Here is a 26624-nt window from a genome sequence, read left to right as displayed (position 1 = left end):
TGAGGCAAGCTGAGAACTAGGTGAGTAGCAAGGCTTACTCAACCCCTAAGAAGTGGTTCTCAGCTCATTTTCCGTTAGGATAGGTGTTCTGTGAGCTCACCTACGACACCTACTATACCATCTCAACCTTTAGTAGGTTTTAAATCGATCATTCCAATCGCTTCGATAAGTATAGGTTTTAAATCGATCATTCTAATCGCTTCGATTCGAATGGAGATACTAAGGAGAACGCTATATCGAAGATTTATACATTGATCAAACGAAAATACTCGTTCTGAAGATCACCTGAACTATTTCCTTTTCTACATTCGTGTTTGTTTCCTCACAGACTATAATTTGTAATCATGACCATAAACCGTCATAAGCAACATCTTATATTATAGTCTGTGCCTTATCGCTGTCATAATGACGTTTAATAACTTCATTCATCAATTTGACAATGTACCTACTTGGCTACTTGTTTGTCATAGTATGTAAGTTTGCAGATTTTATCGATCAATAAAAGTAATTTAGTTTTGTTCCAAGAATAAACTGTTATAACATACAAATGGCGACTTCTAGTGATACATCCGATCAGAATGTGAAATCTAGGCGTCCTGCTGGTAAGAATGTGTTGAGGATATTAGTACGGTAATGGCCTTGTAATATCGATTGTCTGTTTAAATGTCTTATGTCCCTCGATGTTCCCTCAGAGTCAGCGTTCAAACAGCAGCGTTTGCCAGCCTGGCAACCGATCCTTACCGCGGGAACGGTTCTCCCAACCTTCTTCGTCATAGGCATCGCGTTCATTCCCGTTGGAGTTGGGTTACTCTACTTCTCTGATGAGGTAAGCATCGTAAATAGATTGATTTGACGATCAAAATATAATGATGTAAACAATATATTTTATGTAAACTTAAATGTAAGTATTTCTGGATTAAAAAGAAGCATTTATTTGTTTACAATATGGTAGTCTGGACTCTGGATTGATGGCTTGTATCGTTATTAAAGGTGCTTCTGGCTGAATTCTTGCGGAAAGTAATCTTTCGTTTTTATCAAGTTTAGATTTTTTTAGTTTTTTAGTACTTATAATGATCAACGCCATCAATCAATTATACTTAATAACATGGTACATTAACAATATATTTTGTTATTCCATCTTCCTTATTGACTTGAGTCATTGTTAAATAATTGAAGAGTAAAAGCTACATGATTCAATGGATCACATTGAACATACAAAGTAAATGTTATTGCAAATTTATTTTTTTGACAAACTACAATTAAGATTATGATTATCATTTTAAAATGTCGACATTTTTGTTCTGGAATTCTGTTTCTGACTATATAAGTAATAGAAACGCTTAAATAAACGCTTTCTACACTCACAGCCCCACACTAGGATTCCCTGTGCCTTGGGTGCCATGGACACACACATAGACAAATACACAAACACCCAGAGCAAGAAACAGAAAGCTAAATTCATCATTTAGATATCTGTCTGGCCGGGATTCGAACCCGGGACCCTTTGCGCGTCAGACCGGTATGGTGACCTCTCTGCCACGCGGGTCGTCTATTATTAATTAATACTACTTAATATTTATTAATAAAAATAAATAAACAAATAAATATTAATTAATATTACTTCTATAGTCAATATAGATGAATATCATGAATATATGAATATAATGATGATGATCTACCATGCAAACAAACTTTTGAAAACTTAATGGTAGAAGTAGGGTTTTGTACAAATCAGAGGAATGCAATAATTAACACTTTTTTGTTAGACAAAATTAGGTATTGTGATGGTTCTTCCATGGTTGGACAACTGAGGAATTTATTTTATTTTATTTAGGAAAACATACAGCTAGTACATACTACAACATAAAATAATAATACAATAGCCATTTATAAGTTTCCTCATATTAATAAGAAAAACAAGTCAGAACAACAGATTGATAAAATGTAATCAAAATGACTCAGTAAATTGAAATTTTATTCTACAGTTTTCTTCACAAAAATATAGTCAACCTTATTACCTATTTAATTGCAGGTGAAAGAACATGTAATAAATTACACACATTGCTTGAAGGAGGGTGAGAACATGACATGTGCGCAGTATATTAAGGATTATAATATGGAACCTTGCACTTGTGAAATAGAATTTACCCTTAAGGAGGATTTCAAGAAGGAAGTTTACTTTTACTACGGACTGAGCAACTACTACCAGAACCATCGTAGATATGTCAAATCAAGGTAAATATGATTTTCATGATCATCGTCATGAACCCATTACTGTACCTGTACCATGGGTCTCCTCTAGTCTTGTGTAGTTCGATGATGAACTACGATGAACACTGATGATGAACACTGATGAACTACGCGAACTAGATCCCCTATTTCCCGCTACGTAGTTTATTAGCTCCTAACTGATCTAGTGAAAAAATGGCAGGAGCCGAACTAATGTCCTTATAATCTATGAATATTTTACAAGAATCAATAGGTATGTCCTGTTTTGAGCGCTCAAACATTTTAATTTATGAATTCCTTAATCTTGTCACATAAACTACAAAATTCAAATCTACAAATTGATTTAAAAAAAGGCAGATCTTTCACTCTTTTAGTTCATCTGTTCTTCAGTTCCCAACTGTTACGTAAGCAGTTATAAGTTAACAAACTAAATGAGCAAACTAGTTCATTTAGGAGCCGGGAACTAGATTGAGCGATCCCAGTCGCGAACTATTACGCCCAAGACTAGTCTCCTCTCAGAATAAGAAGGCCATATTCCACCGCCATGGCCAAGTGGGTGTCTGTAGACTTCACATACCCTTGAGAACTTTCTTTTTAAAATCTAGTTAGTTAGCTATGCAGGTTTCTTCACAATATTTTCCTTCACCGTTAAAAGAAATTGACAAGTGATCATCTAAAACACAAATTATAGGAAACAAAATGAGCAAAAGGATTAGGACACCCACTATAATTTAATAACAGATGTGTTTTATGACATAAAAGACTTTTTTTTTTTTTTTTTTTTTTTTTTTTTTTTTATATTTATTTTGTATAGGCCAACGGCGGCACTTACAAATTGTCAGTTACAATATTTTCTTAAACTACTACCGGATCGGAACCATGCCCTTAAACTAGCAAGACAAGAAGTAATGTGGGCTAATTTTTACCAAATTTACCTGAGAATTTCTACATAAAACCAAATAAATTATGGAAAGGCAAGCAGCTTTTAATATATACTTGTAATGTGCTATGTCAACAGGGATGATAGTCAGCTCCTCGGTCAACTTTCGTTAACACCGTCGTCGGATTGCGAGCCGTTTGCATATGCTGAGGACAAGGACGGCAGGAAGCCCGTGGCGCCGTGTGGAGCGATCGCTAACTCCCTTTTCAATGGTAAGTATAATTGTAGCAAAAATTTTAAAAGTTATGTCTATCACATAAAGATAATTCCCTTATTTTTTTAACAATGGCGAGGAGTATGAGAAAATGATGGATTATTTATTGTCTATTTATTTTAATTTCCAGTGAGATTTTTTTCGCATATCATCTCGTACAAACAATATAAAACAATCTATTCATCCCATAAAATTGTATAATACTCATATTTACTTTATAAAAGATTTCAAATTGCGCACATACGGAGTTCGCCACTTCCTCTCCATAACAGACCTCCTTCCAAAGCGGTAGTAGTTTGTGATGTTCGAAAAGAATTCTATATGAATCTATTTTAAATAAATGAAATTTTAATTTGAATAAAAAAAAGAAAATAAAATGATGAATATTATTATGATGATACGCTTTTTATTTTCTAAAAAATAAATAACCTTAAATTATAATTTATTCATAATTCTGCCATAATGACAACAAGATTACTTTCGTGGCGGAGTGGTTGCCATACCGGTCTGAATCGCAACATGTTCCCAGTTGGATTCCCTTGCAGGATATATCTGTATCATGAATTTGGACATCTGTTCTGGGTTCTGTTTATGTATTCGTCTTTGTGTGTCTCCATGGCACTCAGTACACAGGGAATCCTAGTGTGGGGCTGAGTGTAGAAACTAAGTTTTTTTTTTATAATATAAGAGTTGCAGACGAGCATACAATCCACCTGATGTTTAGTGCCTACTGCCGATTCGTACTTGAGGTCGGCCACAGATGCGCCGCTACCTCTGAGGGCCAAGCTGGAACGCCTCAGAAAAGTATGTCTCCTTTACCTCACCCTTCTCTCCAGAATACAGCAGCGCTTAACACTGATGTTATGAGGCAGAAATACGTGTGGCGGTGATGCCGTCGGAATCGAACCATAGAGGTTTCTACCACCTTTAAGTGTATAATGTATATGATTTTATTTCTGTTAAACTAATTATCATAAAATTTGTTACAGACACGTTGTCAGTTTACTCAGTTGACATGCATACTTTGGTGCCGGTGTTGAGAACGGGCATCGCTTGGACATCGGATAAAGAAATCAAATTCCGCAATCCCCCTGGTGATCTTAAAACTGGTGAGTAGTTTAGTCCTCCTCCGAAATTGTATATATTTATTGCTTTCTTGAAGAATATGTGTATGTGGCTGTAGGTGTATATAGCTCAAGAAGTGGCGTTGTCGAGTACTGTGAAAAGAACTATGCTAAGGGATTGCCAAGGAATAAGTAGTCAATAAATGTTGTTGGTGAAAATCGAGAAAGGTCCTATTTTAAAGGACAATGCCCATGAAAGTATGGACCGCCGTCCAGAGTTGCATCAAATTGAAACTTGCTGTGGACGATGTATAATTAACCAAATACTACCACAAATAATTATTTTTTAGATCAGCACCCGGGTTCTGAAGTTATTTACCGAAATGTAACATAACCTCAAAATCGAAAATATCCGACGATAGATTAATGACCCGTTTTAACTGATAGTAGGTACCTATAATGTACTTCGATTAATATATTCCATTTACTTTTAAAGGTAGTAGGTAAAAAAACCTAATAATACTCGTACAGATACATAATACAGTTTATTACAGCAGATGATGATTTTATTCATCATACTCACACTCATTGAAAAAAGTATCTAGTTTATTAGTGTAAAGTTTCTAGCTTATTAGTGATGATGGAGAGTAGAGTTCGTAATAACTCTTAGTCTACGAATACAATTATGATATATTATTAAAAAAGTCAGAAAATTACCATGTTAATTTCATTTATTTTATCTGCAGCGTTTGCGAACTTCACGAAGCCGGTCAATTGGCGGGTGCCGGTGTGGATGTTGGACTTGAACAACACGGAAAATAATGGCTTCCAGGTAATAACAAAAATTATGTTTGTTTGTTTACATTCCATAATAATGTTCACGTTGTTGTATTTTTTTTATATATCCGTAAATAGCGCCTGGTGTAGGTGTGAGTTATTCTATAGTGTCTTTTTGTAAATTATTTATGACGGGCGCCAAATTTGAGGGGAGATAAATGTCAAAGTATAATAAGCATTAGCCTATTTGTTTCGCTCCAATGTGAATGAGGAGGGTTTGGGTATGTGCTTTGCTTGCCAGGTCCAGTCCACCTCTGCTTGCGATCCAGCCCACACATGGCAAAACCAAATCATTATTCTGTACAGTGTGTATAAACAAAATATCTTATAATAAGGAAAATTGAATGAATTTTGATTTTCGACTGTTTCTAAAGCCAATCTATCCTGCCTGCAGTATCAAACGCTATTGTGTTCTGATATGAAACGGTGTGGTGTCGGATCTTGTATCAAAATCTGTGATCGATTTCTTATGTGATACCTAAAATTTATTAAATCTCCAAGAGCAGCAGTACCTTATTCATCTTAGTAGCACCGTCAGTTGGACAGCATGTAACCTAACGATGGGACTTCATACCCACCTGTTGTCTCATATGCCGCGTCTGCATTTGCAATGTGGGGGGTGGGTAGGGATATTCGGGCCTCGAGGTTACACTCTTTGCTCGGGCAAATTCTCAATGTGAATACTCCCTGGACTGCACGATCGTTTGCTACTCGTATATGACGAAAGCAACTATTCCAGAATAATATATATAAGTCATAGATAAGTATAGATATCTCACCGCCTTGTAATTGAAGGAAGGCATTAAATGGCTTAAACGGCTGACAATTTTGTTAGCCATTTAACGGCTGTCATGGTGTAATTTACGCGGAACAATGCCGACATGCGCAGTTAAGACACGAAATCAAACAGAAAGTGCGCAGAAATATTGTTTCATTCGTAAATACTCTACATTTGTACATTAATGCACAGAGTATTCCGGCACATTACCCCGATCTCGTTAGTACTTTTGATAGCAAAAACGTTCATGTAGTTCTCGTTTCAGAGTCATGGTTGAAACCATGCCTCCCATCTACATCTTTCTCACTTCCAGGATTTCATCTGATTCGCAATGATCGCACTGGCCGGGGCGGTGGCGGTGTTGCTATTTATTTACGTTCACACATTCCCTTTTCCATTATACAGATGTCAACACTAACTCAACCTGGAAGTGAAGCGGAGTATCTCTTTGTCGAAGTATTATTCTCAAGTGCAAAGTTACTCTTAGGAGTTTTTTATAGTCCCTCTTTAAACGTAGACTACTTCTCCTCTTTGGAAAAAATTTTTGAAGATCTCTGTCCTATTTATTCTCACTCCATACTAATGGGTGACTTTAATACATGCCTTCTTAAGAATGACATAAGAGCTACTCGTTTGAAATCCTTAGCAGATGCAGCCAACTTACACATTCTTCCTCTTTCTGCAACTCACACATTTCCCAATTCTATTCCGTCACTTCTTGACTTGATATTTGTATCCTCCACTGACCATGTTTCTAAGCATGGTCAATGTGCTGCTGACGCTTTTTCGTATATCATGATCTCATTTTTCTGTCATATAAATTAAAACCTCCCAAAGCTAAGTCAAGGATACTTCTTCGGCGCAATTTTAACAACATGGATATCGATGCTTTTCGTTCTGATGTTGCCAAAGCTGATTGGAGCTCTATTTATAGTGTTGACAACATTGACGAACAGGTGGCTATTTTTAACTCCCTTCTAGTGCAAATTCTGGTTTTGCATGCCCCTGTTCGTCCTGTTCGTGTCCGTCATCTTCCTGCTCCTTGGTTGACCGAGGAGATTAAAGCAATAATCGCCAAGAAAAACTTAGCTAAATCGAGGTACAAGTCAGATCCCAGTAATAAAAATCACCTAAAATACAAGATCATCAGGAACCGTTGCAATAAGGTGTGTAGAGTTGCACAACGACGCCATATCCACAATTCTATTCAAGATATAGAACCGGCAAAAGTCTGGAAGTTTCTTAGATCGCTAGGAGTTGGGAAACCGCGTAACAATTCTTTCCCTAGTAATATTAGCCTTAACTGTCTTAACAAGTTTTTCTCAACCGTTTCTTGCATTGATGGCAGCCTGAAACAAACTACTTTAAACACTCTTTCTACATGTCCCACTCCTGACTATTTCGCCTTTTCATTTAGTCAATTCGACTGTCGTGATGTTAAGAGATGTATCCTCTCAATCCATTCGGATTCCGTTGGCTGTGATGGCATCAGTCGTAATATGATCATTCCCATTCTAGATCTTGTAGCACCCGTCAACACATTTATCCTTAATTTTTCTATTTCCCATAGTTCATTTCCCTCAGTGTGGAAAGACTCTCAAATTATTCCTTTACCTAAAAAGACTAGCCCTGATTGTTCTTCCGATTTCCGCCCAATATCCATCCTTCCATTCCTCTCAAAAGTTTTTGAGCGTCTTGTATACAATCAGCTTAGTTCCTTTCTTTCCTTGCATAATCTTTTAAATCCTTACCAATCCGGCTTCAGACCTGGTCATAGTACGACGACTGCTTTGCTAAAAGTTACGGACGACATCCGCTTGGGAATGGACAAGAGGGAGGTAACTGTGTTAACATTGCTCGATTTCAGCAATGCATTTAATACAGTTGATTTTGACATCTTACTTGCTACCTTACGGTCCCTTAACATATCTCCGACTGTGATTGACTGGTTTCAGAGTTACTTGTATGGGCGCCGACAGCGAGTAATGGTTAATGACACTTATTCAATTTGGTCAGACATTGCTGCTGGCGTACCGCAAGGTGGCGTGTTGTCTCCTCTTTTTTCTATTTATATCGATTCAATATCTCATAATTTAACTTCACTCTACCACCTTTATACCGATGACTTACAGATATATTATAAATCCACACTTGAGGACTTACCAAAAGCCATCGGTATTATAAATACTGATCTGACTTGTATCTCAAACTGGTGCCAGTCGCATGGATTAAAAGTAAATCCTCAAAAAACCCAGGCCATTATAATTGGTAGCTCAAGATTAGTGCATAAGGTTGATTTTGCTCACCTACCCTTAATTTTCTTTGATGGCGTCCATGTGCCTCTAAGTGAAAAAGTAAAAAACTTAGGTATCCAGATGGATTGCTATCTGTCATGGGTCCCTCAGGTCAACGAGGTAAGCAGGAAAGTGTTTTCGGCCATGGGATCCCTCCGGAGGCTTCGCAACTTCCTACCAATTGCGACCAAAATCTCACTTTCATTATGTCTACTGCATCCTATCCTTGACTATGCAGATATTTGCTATCTAGATCTAACCGAGGAGCAATTAAATAAGCTTGAGTGTATCCAAAACTTATTTATCCGATTCATATTTGGAATTCGTAAATATGATCACGTCTCTGAGTATCGTAAAAAACTCAAGTGGCTCCCAATTCGTCTTCGTCGGAATACTCATATACTTTCTGCTTTATACTGCATCTTGTTTAACCCTAACACACCTAATTATTTAAAAGAGCGTTTTCATTACTTGCATCTGTCTCACGATACGCATTTACTGCGCTCCAATAAAAACCTTTCCCTATTAACTCCTTCTTCTTCTTCTTCATCATTCTTTAGCAAATCTTTTACTGCAGTGGCTGTGCGCCTAAGGAATGCCTTACCGGTTGCTATCCGACGTGCGCAGTCACTGGATTCTTTTAAAAATCAAGTAAAAGAATTTTATCTATCATTGTAATCTGCTTCCTAGCTACCCTTTTATTTTTATACTATTCTATTATTTCCTACTTTATGTATTCTCCTCTTTTTCTCCTTTTTCTTCTATTCTTAAGAACTCTAGCTGCTGATATACTTAAAATATGACTCTCATGTACACCCCTACCCTGGATCTCACCTACCTACCCTGGATATAATTCTCTCTTTCTTGCAATAAGTAAATGGTTGCCTGGAAGAAATCACTATTTAGTGATAAGGCCGCCACTTGTACCTTTAATTATTGTAAATATTTTGTATTTGTTACTATAAATTTGGTGTACAATAAAGAGTTTTTGTATTGTATTGTATCGTACTCTAAAAACTACTTTTTTTTTATATTTTTCAAACACGAAAATAGATGACAGTGACAATTTCAATTGTCGAAACTTTCTTTACCTAACATTAAGATTTTAAAGGTTACATTTTCTTGTTAGGAGTGAGTAATCTTTATGTATGTCCAGAACGAAGACCTGATAGTGTGGATGCGTACAGCGGCTCTGCCAACGTTCCGCAAGCTGTACCGGCGCGTGGACCACTCGCAGAGCGGCTTCAATAGCGGCCTGCTGCAGGGCACCTACCTGCTGCATATTAACTACAGTGAGCCATTGTTTTTTTTGTTTTATTTTTATATTTAACCTAACGACACATCCTTAAGGTTAAGGGAGAAAATGCTATTTAGCATTAAGTCCGCCTTTTGCACCACACTGTTTTTAACATGGTCAATAAAGTATAAATAACGATTAGGTAGCCTGGCTACCTACTGGAAAGCAGTCACCGTCGCCTATGGACATTTGCAACACCAGAGGAGTCGCCAATGCATCGCCGGCTTTCGATGATGATGATTTGAAGATTTCTTTTTACACCACTCTTGAAGAGCCCTATGTCATAGTCCTGAGGGAATACCTCAGGAGAGGAAGTTTATTCCACATTTTGCACGTACGAGGCAAAAATGACCGTACAAGCCGAACCGTGGAGGACCGCCACTTGTCAAGTTGATATGGATGGAACCTCATCCTTCGGCGAGTGGGGCGATGAAGGAAGGGTGATGTAGGCACCAGATCTAACAGTTCCTTAGAAGACTCACCATTGTAAAGCCGAAAAAATCATGTTATATAGTTATATATAATACGGCTTACGGTAGCGACCTATTCGTTGGATTCTATACGATTCCTGAGACATTTCGAGCGCCTGTATTTACAGATATATGGATGTACTTATATATGGCGTTCCACCAAAGGTCTCAATGGGAGCATCTACGATCAATGTCATTTAAAACTCCTATCCTTTTTAGATTTTTAAATTTAACGGACATGCCGTCCGCCTCTTATACTGTGCCCCGCAGTTTCACCCGCGTTAAAAAGAAATAACGCGGATGAAACCGCGGGTCACAGCTAGTTCTAAAATATAAGTAGCCTAAGTTGCTCCTTATTACATCAGCTACCTGCCAATGAAAGTTCCGTCAAAATCGGATCAGTCATTTCAGAGATTAGCCAGAACAAACAGACAGACAGACAAAAATTGTAAAAAATGTTATTTTGGTGTATATACCATATGTATATTCTTATGCATGTAGCAATCAATCAATCAATCAATCATCAATCAATATTAAAAATAGACACTCCAATTTTATTTATATGTATACATGTGTGACTTATTACATGTTCCACCAGACTATCCGGTGACGGACTTCGACGGCACCAAGTCGTTCATAATATCGACGACGTCGCTGCTCGGCGGCAAGAACCCCTTCCTCGGCGTCGCGTACGTCGTGGTCGGCACGCTCTGCCTGCTGCTCGGCATCGTGCTGCTCGTCATACACGTGCGGTGCTCCAAGAGGTATGTGGGATCGATTATTGTAACCCCTAGACCGTAATATGATGTTTCATTTGACCCCTTTAAACATTTAATTTTCGAATAGTATACACTGATTTTATTTTCTTGTATGACTGTAATAAAATAATTTACTATACACGTTAGGTGCTCTAAGAGGTATGTGGGATCGATTTTTGAAACCCCTAGACCGTAATATGATGTTTCATTTGACCCCTTTAAACATTTGCGCATAGTATAAACTGATTTTATTTTCTTGTATGACGGCATAGATTAGTAAAGATACTTCGCCGCCTTGAAATTGAATGAAGCCACAAACGGCTTATTTTAGTAAGTTCTTTTTTTGAATCCTTGACAAATAAAAACATTTTTAGAGAAAATTTACGAATAAATAACTATTTTACGTAATTTACGTAATAAATAAATAATTATTTCAAAATAATTTAGGGACATTTTAGCACGGAGACGTGGCAAAACTTTTTTACGCAACTATTTCAATTCTCAAAACTGGGTACATTTTCTTGTTAGCAGTGAGTAATCTTTACTAATCTATGTATGACGGTAATAAAATAATTTACTATACACGTTAGATGCTCTAAGAGGTATGTGTGCTCAATTAGTAATCGGTATAAGATGATTTTTTCGATAAATTGTCTTTTCTTGTATGAGAATAATGAAATAATCTACTAAGCTGGGCAAGTGTGGGTTTGAAGACTTATAAAGCATACCTCTGGCGTTAAAAGTATTTTGGTACTTCTATAATAACAATATAAGTGTACACCCAAGAGAATCAAGATAATATAATAAAAGTGTGCTTTAGAAGTTGTACTTCTTTGGTGTTTTAAGAAGTAAATTTTATAAGAATCAGGTCTACTATGTCAGGAGGTCTATCTACTCTGTACACCGTCAACGGTCTTTCGGATCCGCCCAACAGTTGTCCGCTATTTTACGATTATGAAACAAATCTCATCATTATTTTTTTATTTGGACATAATGCTGTATTTAGGAACGTTTAATTTTTAATTAATGAATTGTTTCTTCATAAAAAAAAATCCGGTACACTCGTAAGTGCACCTGAATAGAAATTTTTCGAATATTATACGAAGTAGACCTCCTGATTTCGATGGCTGTTGTTACAATCGCTTATTTAATCCCACTTATTTTACTTCTTTTCATTTGTCTTTATATTGTATCTTTTATTTATTTCTATTTGATTTGTACATGAATGTGTAATGTTGTGATAGATATACCTCTCCCATCTCCCAATCCTACTTTGTGGACGACGAACCGACCACACAGAACGCTCCAATGACTTCGTAAGTTCGGTAGTGACTCGGTGTGTTCCTTTTGCATTTGCTGTATTAGTTTTGTGTGTGCCTATGTGTTTATATGCTCTGTCCGTTATATTATTTTCTATTCGACAGCTTTAGTGATGTGCCAATCAACGTGCTGATTGTTAAATCGATTGGTTATGTTCAATTCAATACATTTATTGCAGGATAAGGTGGAATACATTATTTTTGTGCTCCTATCCTAACCCAAAGGGTATGCAAATATGTCACAAGTAATAATATAGAGTCTAATTAAAGTTAAATTAAATTAATAATATAGAAGTTGTATGGAATTTATGTTGTCAATATAATATCGATTATGGGCTATTACCGCTTATAGAAATCGGTGCGTTATTTTACTATAAGAATGGCATTTAATATAATAAATATCTTACAGCATTATTTACGTATACCTTTTTGTTAGTAATATTCGTGTACCTAGGTTTATAAAGGTAATTCGTTTTCCAATTTATTAAATATGAAAGACTAACAAATATTATATTCTTGATACATCGTGCTATTAAAAGAAACAGGTCTTGATATGGCATGAACGTTTAATAGAAAATAATATAGTGGACAGAGCATAGTATGTTTTCGTAGTAGCATCTTAGAGAGTGGTAGTTTATGTAAGAAAAGTCATAGTATAGTAATTGTCTTGTTTACAGGAATAATAAAGTATGCTAGATTACTTTTCATTGTAAAATTTGTATGTACGTTATTGTTTTGTAGTATATTTTTGAAAAATGTGTAAAATGTAATAATGTACGTAGACGTCGCATTCTAATAGAATGAAATGATAATTTTTGAAGTAGTATTAAATTTAGAAAAAGGAATTTCCATTTGCTGATAGGTAGCGCTAGGTTAGAAAATTCATTTTTAAATTGACTAAACTATTTATAGTTTAGTATGTATGTAGGTACTTCAGTATCAGTTCATTTCAAAGTATTAATTACTCAATATGTTTTTCTATATTACATCGTAAAATATTATGCCACTGTAGCTAAAATTTTTGTCAAAATGTTGATAAAAGTAATTTTGAAAAAAAAAAACATTCGATATAAAAGAAACTTTTAACTTCTTAATAATCGTTCAATTTTAGTAGTTTGTGTACTACTATTTTTAGTATTATACACATTTTAAAAATCATAAATACTAAAGAATAGGCATAGAGTCGCAAAAACCTATTTAGAAAAGTTTCGATTAAATTATCTTTATTAGTATATCAGTCCTTCTTACTAACTCAACCAGTACGAATTACAGTAATATCCAGATTACAAATATCATAAAAATCAATCTACAAAAATGCTAGTGTCATTAATAGAAAAATAATTAATTATGTGTGTTCTGTTTTAAATACGTGTTAACAGCTTTATATAGATCTTAGGATGGCGTTGTTTTATCGTTAATTACTAAAATTATTGTATAGTCCGATTCATAATTAGGTGTCCAAAATGTAAACAAAGGTAACCTATCAAGAAAATATGTTTCAAATGGCGGTTTCTTATTTTTGACAATACTAAATTATTACATCGATAATAAAATAATAATCTAAATAAATTAAAATCAATTCACATTTTCCAATATTTATATTAACTCAATTTCATACCATACAGTAATAATAATAAAAAACAAGATTTATGAGAGAAAATTAAATTGTGATAATGGTCACACAATCGGCATCCCAAACATTTTTTGTGCCGCCATTTTTAAGTTTCGTAGTTGATATTATTAATTTTCGTGATCGTGATCGAACTCGAATTTTTTCTAGTTTTTTTAGCGCGTTTTTTTTTAATTTTGTGCAGTTATTAAGTTTTTGTTTTATGTTGAATTTTGTGAAATTTTTCGTTTCTTGTTAATTTGTTAAGGTTTGCAATACCTGTAATGAAATTTTGACAATGACATTTCTTTGTTTACATTTTGGACACCTAATTATGAATCAGACTATAGTTTAACTACTTCTTACTATATAAACATACTTTGTTAGGTCTTAAATTGTAAAGAATTGTATTTATTTGTAATTTGCGAGACGTCACTGACGCCCGTAGATGTCTGTATCTGATATAACTCGTAACAATAGTAATAAATATACCCCCGCTAGTTATGCCTAGAAAATATTAAAATTTTATAATTTATTTATATAATTATAGAAGATATTTCCAACATTTGATCTGTGGGGGTAAAACGTTAGATTGGTTGATTTATTAATAAGTTTGTATAGTTTTTGCCTTTTTATAGCGTTTTGCTCTCCTTGATGAATAAATGTTTAAATCTTAAATAGTATTTAATAACGTTTAGTTAAAGTTGGGCGTTACAATTTACATAAAAAATACATGTGTAATGCAATAGCAATAATAATTTTATTTGTTTCAGCACAACGGAGATGATCAACGTGAACCCACGCACACCTTATTCTTAAGTAGGTACCATGATGAAAAGTCATGCAATATCATAGGCCCTGTCGCCTACTACTTACTATTCGATGACGTTGGCGACTCTGCTATGGTTATGTATAATCTGATAACCCGTATCGGAACTAAAATTCCGCAGTAAAAGTTTATAAAACGGAATTACAACGCTATTAAAATTAAATTAAAAATGTAAAAATAAATGCATTCTGTTTATATTTGTAAAATTAAATGTCAACAATTGACTATTCAGTTTCTTAAGACTCATAATGCGAAATTTTAGTTCCTATAAGGTCCACGGGAACGCTGTGTGAGCGAATTCGTAAACGTTGTACGTTTTCGACATAGATTAGTAATGATTACTCACTCCTAACAAGAAAATGTACCCAGTTTTGAGAATTGAAATAGTTGCGTAAAAAAGTTTTGCCACGTCTCCGTGCTAGAATGTCCCTAAAATATTTGAAATAATTATTTATTTAGTATGTTAATTACGCAGTATTAGTTATTTATTCGTAAATTTTCTCTAAAAATGTTTTTATTTGTCAAGAATTCAAAAAAAGAACTTACTAATAAGCCATTTGTGGCTTCATTCAATTTCAAGGCGGCGAAGTATCTTTATTAATCTATGGTTTTCGAGCAAACGTAAAAACTCATGCTAAGGGTAAAGGTATTAGCTTTCACTGCTTTTGTTTTTAACTCTATACTAAATAAATCATTACTGTTTTTTTTTAGTTATACTGGTGCAAATCTTACAATTATTTCATATGCTCATTTACTAAATGCTTTTGAAGTGGCCAATGGCGAGGATAGCAATTGATGGCTATATTTTTGATTCCTAAAACACTTACGAACACCCAGGGCCAGATTTAGAGGTCTAGAGGCCTTGGGGCAACAAAGGAGTGGAGGCCCCCTGGCCCCAAATTATTTTCCGAATAAAATGAACAATTTTTTCAGTTGAGTTTTTCAATAAATATTTTATTGTGAAACGCAGGTAGATTCTTCTAGTATTCATGTTTGTACAAAGTACTGTAGATAAAGGTAAAATAGTGAAAAAAAATATCAATGGAAAAGATTTTTTCTAGTGTTTACTAGTCGGAATTAAAAAAAAATCCGACGTCTCTATTGTCTCTATTGTCCCTCTTTTGTGGAGGCTGCTGCTGCCCTGCTGCGAACACCTTTATATTGTTTTTGTAATTTCGATGAATAGCAATATTTTAGTTATATCATTTTTCATTTTACGTTAAGGAAATAACTCTAGTAGAAGAACAGTAATAACATAATTGTATATTATTAAAGAAACGATGACGAAGGTTTCGTTTGTAGTGAGATTATTTTAAATGGAAGAATATTTGTTTTAAAAACTATTAATGACATTGAAACTTTAAAGAAAATCGTAAATAAGTTTGTGTGTAATTCTTAAAAATATCAACTGGGTATTTTTTAATTTTATTAAATAAGTGTTCAATTTAATATTGTAATGTTTTAAAAATTTAAAGTTTGTGGCACATAAGAAATCGGCACTAGGACACGAGGCATTCTACTTTAGTCCTCCTATTGGATTAGCTTTACGTAGTTTGTTTAGCTTACACTAGCCACAAGTTTTATAATTTACATAGATTGACTGGTAAAAATATAGTCAAATTGAGAAGCTTTTTTGAATCCTATTCATTTTCTCACAAAAGTTTAAAGGTAAAATAAAGTTTAACATGTAATGACCAACTAGGAAACCTGCATACCTGAGAGAGTTATAAAAAAAATCTCAAAGGTATGTGAAGTCTACCAATACGCACTTGGCCAGCGCGGTGGACTAGGGCCTAATCCTTCTCATTATGGGAGGAGACCCGTGCCCAGCAGTGGGACAGTAATGGGTTTTTGATGATGTAATGGCCATTTACCACTAATGGAAGGCATAACAATGAGCAAGATTTATCTCAAAAGAAAAAGAATAAACAAAGTAAACGGATTAAAGCACTTATTAAAAAAAGGTATTAGTTGGTTTAGTAAAAAATATATTGTGATAGTGTTTCTATTTATTATTGTTTGTTGTTGTTTAGTGATTGTTGCGAATAATATATAATTTATGTATGGGGAAATTGCCACAATTTTGAAATGACTCACATTAGTCGATTTCCTCTATATCGACTTAGATTAATAAAATTATACACATTAAACCATTACCGTATACACAAGTATATAAATATACATGTAAGACGTTATACTTCTTAAGTCTTATTGATAAGATTTACCCCTTTAAAACGAAATTCAATTGAGCACATCATTGATAGATAACAAAAGTAAATTATGTGTTATATCGGGGCGTGCAACTTCGTCCTATGTCCTATTAATTACTTTACCAAACGTACCAGAAAAAGTATAACTTCAAATAAATTATTATTCGCAACAATGTCAAGTATTACTTACGTTTAATGTTTAAATGTTATTATTGTACTTCAATAGTACTGGAAAATACAAATAAAAAACTTGCTAAACTTAGTAATACTAAGGTTTAAGGATAAATTAAATATCTCTGTGTTTTTATGCTTAAATTTGTTACAAAATATTTTAGGTATAGTAAGAAAATAGTACATCCTAATCATATTAAAATAATCAAAAGTGCCTTCTAGTAAGATATAATTAGTAATACATAGTTGCTTCTTTAGACATATTATCGTAACTGTAATTTATGTTATTGTCGTTAAATTATTAATTATTAAGGTCATCGTGGATTTTTTTATAATGATAATGTGTTGCAGAGGTCTTATTAAAGTTATGTTAAAAAGGCAACCCCCGCGGGGCAATTTCTGCAAGCTTTAGCGTCGAGCGTTAAAAATAAATGAAATAATCTTATAAGGCTACGAAATTTACTGAAGTTGCTGGAATTTCAATTCGAAATGACGTTACAGAAGAGTTGCAGACCGTATGTATTAATAAAATTTTAGTGTACTTACTTATTTCACTCATGACTCAGTTTACTGCCATGTTTGTTTGGATACTGTAGGGAGCATTAAACAGGCATTCATGAATTACCGAATAAGTATTAATGAGAGCATAACAGGTGGCGTACTATTCGCTCGTTGCTTTGTCTCGTGGTTAGCGACTTTTTAACATTACTCTAGGGCCTAGGCACCATTTCAAAATAACTATAAACAAGATTGATTCAGTTTAAAAATACATTTATTGTTTCTTTTGCCATCTTTAATTTTATCGAAAATGTGGACTAAGTTTTGTACTTACTTTTCTCGACAGTGTAGTATTTAAAATTATTGTAATAAGAGAAATTTGCTTCTTGATGTTGTCGTTTGAAGTAGACATGTAATGCATTTAAATTTTTGAATAAATCATTCGCTTTTTTAATTAATATTATAATAAATATTCTATTATGTTAGTTGTTGTATGCAATAAATGTTTTAGTTATATCCGTGTTTTTATTATTTAAACCTTATATTTACTTTTAATCTAAATTCTCAATTAATTTATAATCTTCGATAGTTAAATAAAATATTAAAATAAGTTGCATTTTTAACAAAACAAACCGTTGTTTTGTGAAAAGGTTAGACTGTAAAAAGTTTCAACTTATATTTTATCAAATTATAATTTAATACAAGATTGCTATCAAAATCGGAAATTCAACGAGAATTAGAATAATCCTATACGCAATTTAGATATGAGAAGATTAGGATAATGATATGCAGTTTACGTTTCACGATTAGATTACATTTTGCTGAAAGATTATAATTAATAGTAGTTTGTAAAATAACAGATTTTACAAAGAATTTGTTAAAATATTATTACATTAAGTCATGATTGACCTGATACATACAAAAAAATTACAACTTTTGATTGATTATTACTTTGAACACATTCGAAAAATGCATGTTGAAATAAAATTACTAGAATTCGTTTTTTTTCTTAAATAGTTCAATTACCATTTTAGAAATATTCTGAGTGAACAGGTTATAGATCATTTGCATATAAATCTAATAAAATATTAATTTGATAAGTACCTGATAATCTAATTACTTAAATTCAGTCCACGAACGAGCAGAATGTCAATCATGTACCTATACCTATCAATTTATGATCAAAGCTTCAAGATAAGTAAATCTTTCAAATAATTTTATCGAACTCAGTCTGATGTTAGACTCTTTAATCAATATATCCGTCCAGGCACGATTTCTAGGTCCCCATCTATTACAGTTAAGATGAGGGGAGTAATCTTAACTGTTTTATGGTTAGCAGTAACAGTGACGAGTGAAGAGGAACTTTTTGAACTGAACATTATACATTACAATGATTTTCATGCACAGTAAGTACATCACATTTATAAGTCTATCATAGAAACATATGGGTAACAAGAGTTCGTAGAAGGATGAGTCATATAGTCTTGTGCGTAATTTATTTTCTATAAACTACGTAAACTTTAAATTCCGATGCATGCATAGTGCATGGCAATCACGCTAGGTCCTGGAGGTTATTCCGATGAAAAATTAAAATAAGAATTTATTTATTTATTTATTTTTTGTACACCCTTAGTTTAGGGTAAACTTAATGCCTAATGGAATTCTCTGCCAGTCGACCCTGGGTGATGGCGATAGCATGTGGTAGGTATAAACATAAACAGTAATAATAAAATAAATATAAATTTAGATTCTATTTTGATTCCCGTTTTTAATCATTTACTTATTTATGTTTAAGATTTAGAGCCATGTGCCTTCACAGGTTGTTTTGTATAATTTGTATTTTTTCCTTAATAACAAACTTCTTAACTAATAATAGTAGGTCAGTATTTTTAATAAACGCAGCGGTTGTAATCAAATATAAAATGCTTATTTTTTCCTTATAATTAAAAACGTATGTTAATTATGATTAAGAATATTTTTCTATATTACAATTTTGCATTTAATGAGTATTTACGATAAGCGTCACTTCGGCATAATTTACGGATTAAAATAAATAAAATACTTTATAACGTTTTTTTTATATTACATAAAACAAGAAAGTACGTACCCACTTTTTTGAAATTTTAAATTGTATGAAATATAATAGTGTTTATTTACGTAATATAATGTAATTCTTTCATGGTTCATTTTATTATATTAATAAGTTACAATTTAAGTTTATTTGTATTTAGTTATTATAACTAAATATTAATTATAATTAAGCAATTAAGAATTGTTATTAATTTTCAAATAAAGCTTCGACGAGATCAGCCCAACGGGTGGTATTTGCAACCCAGCGGAGGCGGCTTGCATCGGCGGCTTTGCGCGGCTGTACACAGCCATCAAACAAGCCATGGACGCGGAGCCCGACTCCTTGTTGCTCAACGGCGGGGACACCTTCCAGGGAACCATCTGGTACAACTTCCTTAGGTGGAACGTTACCCAGTATTTCATGAACAAGTTGCCACATGACGCTCATGTAGGTTTCTACGCGTACATTTATCACAACACGTTGTTTTTGTGTGAGTTTTAAAGTATTTTAGTAGCATATACCTAATTGGCATCAAGATTTAAATTTTATGAGGGTTTTGGTTACAAGATATAGTAGAAGGTGCAATAACTATTTATTTAGCTATACAGTAACTTCACATATATAAATATCTATTTGATATTTCTAGTTAAATAATATAACAAAGTCCAAAACAGTGATACTGTATGTTCAGGTTTCTTAAAATTAAATTTTATGGAGCAGTTATTTCACATTTTCTTGTCCGAATTTAATATGCTTGAAGAGCCATTGAAGTGCTAACTACGCCATCTATTGCTATAGTGTTGAAATCGTGTTACAAAAGATTTTAACAATATTGTATGCAGAACCTATAGTATATTTTTATTAACGTTAGGTTTTAGGAAATCACGAGTTTGACCATGGAGTGGAAGGTCTTATCCCATATTTGCACCATTTGGAGTCTCCTATGCTCGGAGCAAACGTGAACACAACTTTCGAAGAGGAGTTGGGCCAGTATGTTAAGAACCATGTTGTGGTCGAGAAGAAAGGAAGAAAGATTGGAATCATTGGAATTCTGTTGCGGGTTGTAAGTGACATTATTACAAATGAATTAATACTTGCTTTAATGGTACAAGAAGATAATTTACTAATTTATATTCCAAAACGTTTATTCTATATTTAATAAATAAATATATTAAATATAGAATGGAACACTTATCTACCCACAAGGTATTTTTGTGCCTACCCAACTTTTTGTCTAAACTCAAAGTGGGTACCTACTGTATCATTTAGTTGAAGAAGTCTTGGGTGTAGATAATATGGATAATATTGTGGATCAGAATTATGTCCGCATTAAAATGATTTTGATTTTGAAGTTCACGTGTAAAGTTTAGTTTTCAGCGCCTACCGGCGAAGTGATAATGGAAGATGAGTTGGAGGCGGTACATCGGGAAGCAGCCATCCTCACTGAACAGGGGGTCGACATCATAATAGTACTGTCGCACATCGGATACACTTCGGATTTGTGAGTACCTATAGGTACTTGTATTTAGTCGATTAGCTTGCTAGGCTGTAAGGTGTGTGAATATGCATTAAATAATAAATATTTATTAAATAATATTAGCTGAGTCGATTATTAGAAATATATTAGTACATTACAATACGAGGACGAAAAATTTTTTTCTGACAAGTGTGAGTTTGCAGGCCGAGCCGCAGACGAGGACTGCAATCACACGAGTCATGATGTCATCGAATTAGAGCGAAATATTATCTTGAAAGTCGATAATTTTTTGGCAGATTTACTTAATATTATAGATTAAAAAAATAATATTTAAGGAAGCATATCTACCCACCCAACATTTATTTGGGTTTTGATTTGGTAGCCTGTAGTTTAACACAAAACTTAACGATTTACCAAAACAACCTTGGTGTAAAACTAAATGTAACAATGAATAACATTAACACAGGAACCTAGCAGCTCGCATGCCCCCAGAAGTGGACATAATAGTGGGCGCCCACTCCCACACTCTGCTTTTCAACGGCGAAGCACCAGATGGCTCCACTCCCGGTGGTGATTACCCCACCGTCGTTACACAGGCTAATGGACACAGGGTTAGATGAAAATATTTTTTTATAATTAGCAAAAAAAAGAAATTCGTATAAAATATTCTATATTTCTGCCTAATAACACCAGCAATAATTGCTACTGTATTCTGGTTTGAAGAGAGTGGTAGGAGAGACACTTTTGCGAGGCATTCTAGCTTAGTCTTCTTAATATTATCTGGGGTTGATTTATAGATGTCCATTGGTGGCAGTACCTACTTACCATTAAGTGGACTGCATTCTCGTCTGTTACTCCTATATTAGATTTGATAAATATATATTACATATAAAAATGAATAATAAAATAATAATTATATTGTTGTATAATTAATTAATTTATTTTGCACAGATTCTGGTGGTACAAGCCTCATGTTGCACAAGATACTTGGGAGACATAAAGTTGTATATAAATGACGATGGAATAATTGAAAAATGGGAGGGTACACCCATTTACCTAGGAACTTCTATCGTCCAAGGTAACGATACGAAACAAAATACACGAACACTTTTCAAAAACAATAGTTGCAATACAGCGTGAATATTATATATTTATACTCATTACTCAAAATCATTCAAATTATTCATAGTTATAACACCAAGTGCATTATTTTTAACTTCCCATGTTAGCGATTCAGATTCAAATACCAACCATGCCTTCCAATTTCTATTTTGTTAATTTTATAAATGTCCTTTATTTTAATGTCTACTTACCGATGAGACAAATATAGACACTTTTGTTTAGGTGTAGATTTAATTTATAGAGTAAACGTAGAATAATATGATATGAATAAATCAATCTAGTAAATGACAAGCTTTCCAATCATAATCTTATATACAAAATTCTCGTGTCACAATGTTAGTTACCGTACTCCTCCGAAACGGGTTTACCGATTTTCACCAATTTTTACATGCATATTCAGTAGGTCTGAGAATCGGCTACTATCTATTTTTCATACCCCTAAGTGATAAGCGTTGTCCACCCTTAACATTTTTTTATTTATATGGCAACACAACGTTTGCCGGGTCAGCTAGTAAATGTATAGTTTTCCATACGGCAAAATACTTTTAGATCCCGGCATGTTACGTGAGTTGGAGCCATGGCGGGAGCAAGTGGACGCGATCGGCAAGGAGGTGCTGGGCCGCTCCGCCGTCACGCTGGCGCGCGGCTGCTACCGCGGCGAGTGCAGCATCGGCAGCTGGGCCTGCGACGGCTTCCTCGAAGAGGCAAGTACACCGCAGTCACTTTTATAAACTTATCACATCATCATCATCAACCCATTATTGTCCTACTGCTGGGCACGGGTCTCCTCTCGAAGGTTTAGGCTATAGTCCACCGCGCTGGCCAAGTGCGTATTGGTAGACTTCATACACCCTTGAGATTTTTTTTTTATAAAATCTCTCAGGTATGCAGATTTCCTCACGATGTTTTCCTTCACCGTTTAAGCAAGTGATAATTAATTTCTAATACGCATATAATTTTTGAAAAGTCAGATTTTGAAAAATCAGTGCCCGGAATTTGAACCTCGAACCCTTCGATCGAAAAGCCGAGTTTCTTAACCGCTAGGTTATCACTGCTTTTACTACAAGGAAACAAAATGTAAATTTGAAGATAGCACACTGTTTTAACTCTAGAGGTAGGTACCACAGCCATAGATATACAATAAGGTTAACAACACTGTTTAGCGCTGCTGTGTACCTACTTATTAGAAATGTGTGTGGTTGAAGGTAACATTAATATTTTTTACAAGAAGTTCTAGTTTGAAAGGTGTGGTAAAGGGAGACACTTATAAGGCGTTCTATGTTACTTCTCAGAGGTAATAACTTATTTCTAACCTTGGATTTCTACCTGAAATCTTGGGTATTGACTGATCGTGGGGATATCTGAGTTTGATTACCGATGTCCATGTGCGTTGGATACTTCGTTAAAATAAAATCGGATAAAAAAGTTAATCAGCAACTTACGCCATTCTTTTAATGCGTTACATAAACGAGGTCATTTGATAGAAAACACATGTGTATTTCCTAATAACGCAAGAATGACTGAGTTTAAATCTATGACCTGAAATACTGCTACATTCAACTGATATGGCGATGTTATGTATTATAATATAATGTACATTTTCCGTGCCTTAGCTAATGCCCCGCGCGAACAGCACTCAGTGGAATGACGGGCAGGTATGCTTGATAAATGCTGGCGGACTCCGAGCACAAATCAATCCAGGAGGTAATTATTACATTATAAGCTTTAGTTTAAATTAATTTATTTACGATTTTGATAGTCGATGTCGCTTGGAATTGTACAGACTTTATGCTAACATTTCTGTTAAAAAAGATAGCTACTTAAGATGTACAAATACAACGAAGTTACAAGGCGTCAAAAATAGCCTGAATTGCTTCGAGAAAAGTATGGTACGGCCGTGCCGCTTTTTGGCTGAGTTGGCGGAGGCTCTGCCGTGCCACCAGATTACAAAGTGGTGCAACTTACTTCAACTTTTGTATTTTTATGTCCGCAAGACTTAAAAAGTAGCTAATGAACTAACTCAAAATATTCAAAACGTTTTAGTTTTGAGACTCTTTTTAATACTTTTTATTCCAAACCTATTGAGTTTATCAAATTGCGCTACACGGTGCCAGAGCCGACTAGTGTGCTAGATATAATATAGACAAATAAGTAGGTATATCACTAGATACGTTTAGAAGCTTTATACAAACATGTAGTTACACGATGTTGCAGAAGTAACAACCGAGGCACTGTTGATGGCTATTCCGTTCGAGAACTACGTGCAGGTGTATGACCTGAAGGGGCGGTACTTGCTAGAAGCGCTGGAGTTCTCAGTGGGCGTCGCGCAGACCAACCCTCAGTCCTTTAACAGCGGTCGCATGTTGCAGATAGGAGGTAATGTTTTACACATACCTATAGTCAATACTTCAAGGTAGTCTCGAGTAATATGAACGTGAGTAAGCAAAAAAATAGGAACACTCGATGTCTCAAACCTATATAGAATATGTAGATTTGAGATTTGGTGATCCCTACTGCGCAGCAATGATCAGTAACATATTTTTTTCTGTAGGAAATACTTACCTATAAAAAACGGAAAAATGCCATCAGTGCGAACCACCCAACCTAAGAGCATGTTATATGTATATAAAGTGTCTTTACACTTTTTTCTATATGGCCGTATATACACAGTTATACAGTAACTTTTATTTTTCAACGAAAATTTTACATTATTCCATACCCCTGAAATTCAAAAAGGAACTTTTCCGAGCCCCAAACTACGTCACGCTACGTCAATGTAGCCTTTTCGACCGTCTCTTACAAAGCAAAGCTTAACATAGCCACACCTACGGCGGCAGGTATGCGCGCAGTATACAATGCCTCAGCGCCGGCGGGCTCGCGCGTGGTGTCGGCGGCGGTGCGCTGCGTGGCGTGCGACGTGCCGCGGTTCGCGCCGCTCGACCCCGACGCAGTGTATCGTGTCGTCACGCAGGACTACATCGGGGACGGTGGCGGCGGGTACACGGTGAGAACCTCCTCCCACTATTCTTTGTATTTCTGCCTAATAACAGCAGTGTTAGCATTGCTGTTTTGGTTTGAAGGGTGAAAGGGAAATAAACCTACTTTTCAGAGGCAACCCAGGTTATTAGCTAGTTAGTTCCTCAGGGGGGCACATGTGGAGCGGGCAGGTAGCAATCTAATTTTATTTGGGGTTGATTACAGATATACATGCGCGGCAGTAGCCACTTACCAGCAGGTGTAATATATTTACGTAAAGATAAGGTAGATATTTCTGCTTGTCTTTTCTCATCTATCTTGGTCTTTTAGGAGTTTGAAATTATATCTGTTGAAATTATTTGAACGTTATATCCATTCGTAGCTCTCCAATAGACTCGTGAATAACTTCCGAAAAATATCAATTTAAAATTATTGACAATGTAATAAAATGTGCATGCAAGATTTCTCTAATATTTTCAAATGTTTGTGTAGCGTCCCCTTATCTTTTGAGTTCCGGCAAGTAGTGAATTAAGTGTGCAAACTCAAATGTGTTATATATTCCAGATGTTATCAAACAACAGAGAGAACTTGGTAAACCTGGAGGTGGACTACACGATGCTGCAGCGCTACATGCGACGGCAACACACCGTCGTGAACGGCCTCGACGGACGGATACAAATCGTATATTGATTTTACTTAAATATGTACACTGTACATACTTTATTTATTTAATATATATAAATGTATAGAAAACTTATTTATTTTACATTTATATTTTTTCTGTTATCTATAAGTAACACACTATATAAGCTCTTTTGAACCTCACATTGTTCCGAGTTTTGAACATTTTCTTAATTGAAATTTATCTGTCATGGTAATATGACGGAACAGCGCAATAAAGTGTATCTCATATATTCCTAAAGTATGCATAAAGAGACCCATTTCTATTTTCTATATTTATCTATCTTTATATCTCTCTATATAGTATACCTAAGATGTACGCATTATACAGTTTAAATTTTCTAATACTTCACTAAATTACAAGTTTATAGGCAAAACATTCTGCGGACATGACTCACGAATGCGTTGTTAAGTAAACCACAATTACTTAAAATCAAGAAAAGTATATGTTCAAAATCTTCTTACATCGATATACAAAATATACTTGCCATATAAACAGGAAAAAAGGGTAGGAAAAAGGTAATCACAGGAAACAGATATTGTTTTTACATCTATTCATTATTTTTTAATTATATCCGTTTCCTTCAAAGACGGAAAAAATAACAACGATACGCTTTATCATTTATTTTAAATAATATATACATCGTCAAGTTCCAATTAAAGTTTGAGAAATAATTAAAACGTATTTACTTTATATGTTTTATGTTTTGCTAAAATTAGCATATGACACTCGTAGGTAGTTGTGAAGACATTTCTTTAATCATATAAATATTTACAATG

At 34.4% G+C, this 26624-nt stretch overlaps 1 protein-coding gene across 3 annotated transcripts; it reads left to right on the top strand.

Annotated features, from left to right (window-relative positions):
- Positions 1–144: 144 nt before the first annotated feature.
- LOC140746233 (cell cycle control protein 50A-like) lies at positions 145–26623 on the top strand. Of its 3 annotated transcripts, XM_073078295.1 has the most exons (19): positions 145–602; positions 693–826; positions 2033–2235; positions 3248–3381; positions 4373–4492; positions 5194–5279; positions 9513–9648; positions 10722–10887; positions 12126–12197; positions 19813–20035; positions 20460–20651; positions 20959–21089; positions 21532–21676; positions 22017–22143; positions 22737–22891; positions 23801–23891; positions 24402–24563; positions 25025–25191; positions 25728–26623. In XM_073078295.1, exons 1-19 carry the CDS (start codon positions 548–550, stop codon positions 25851–25853), a joined length of 2625 nt encoding a protein of 874 aa, XP_072934396.1. In that variant the 5' UTR covers positions 145–547; the 3' UTR covers positions 25854–26623. The 3 variants fall into 3 exon arrangements, with proteins under 3 accessions (XP_072934396.1, XP_072934393.1, XP_072934394.1); XM_073078292.1 differs by lacking the exons at positions 19813–20035; positions 20460–20651; positions 20959–21089; ... (5 more) ...; positions 25025–25191; positions 25728–26623 and adding an exon at positions 14583–15883 and having other exon boundaries at positions 415–602; XM_073078293.1 differs by lacking the exons at positions 12126–12197; positions 19813–20035; positions 20460–20651; ... (6 more) ...; positions 25025–25191; positions 25728–26623 and adding an exon at positions 14583–15883 and having other exon boundaries at positions 416–602.
- Position 26624: the final 1 nt, after the last annotated feature.

Source organism: Epargyreus clarus, unplaced genomic scaffold (assembly GCF_041222505.1).
Source record: "Epargyreus clarus isolate Ecla_fem2 unplaced genomic scaffold, WU_Ecla_fem_2.2 ptg000012l, whole genome shotgun sequence".
Taxonomy (NCBI): Eukaryota; Metazoa; Arthropoda; class Insecta; order Lepidoptera; family Hesperiidae; genus Epargyreus; species Epargyreus clarus.
This window is presented reverse-complemented; position numbering and strand designations above follow the sequence as displayed.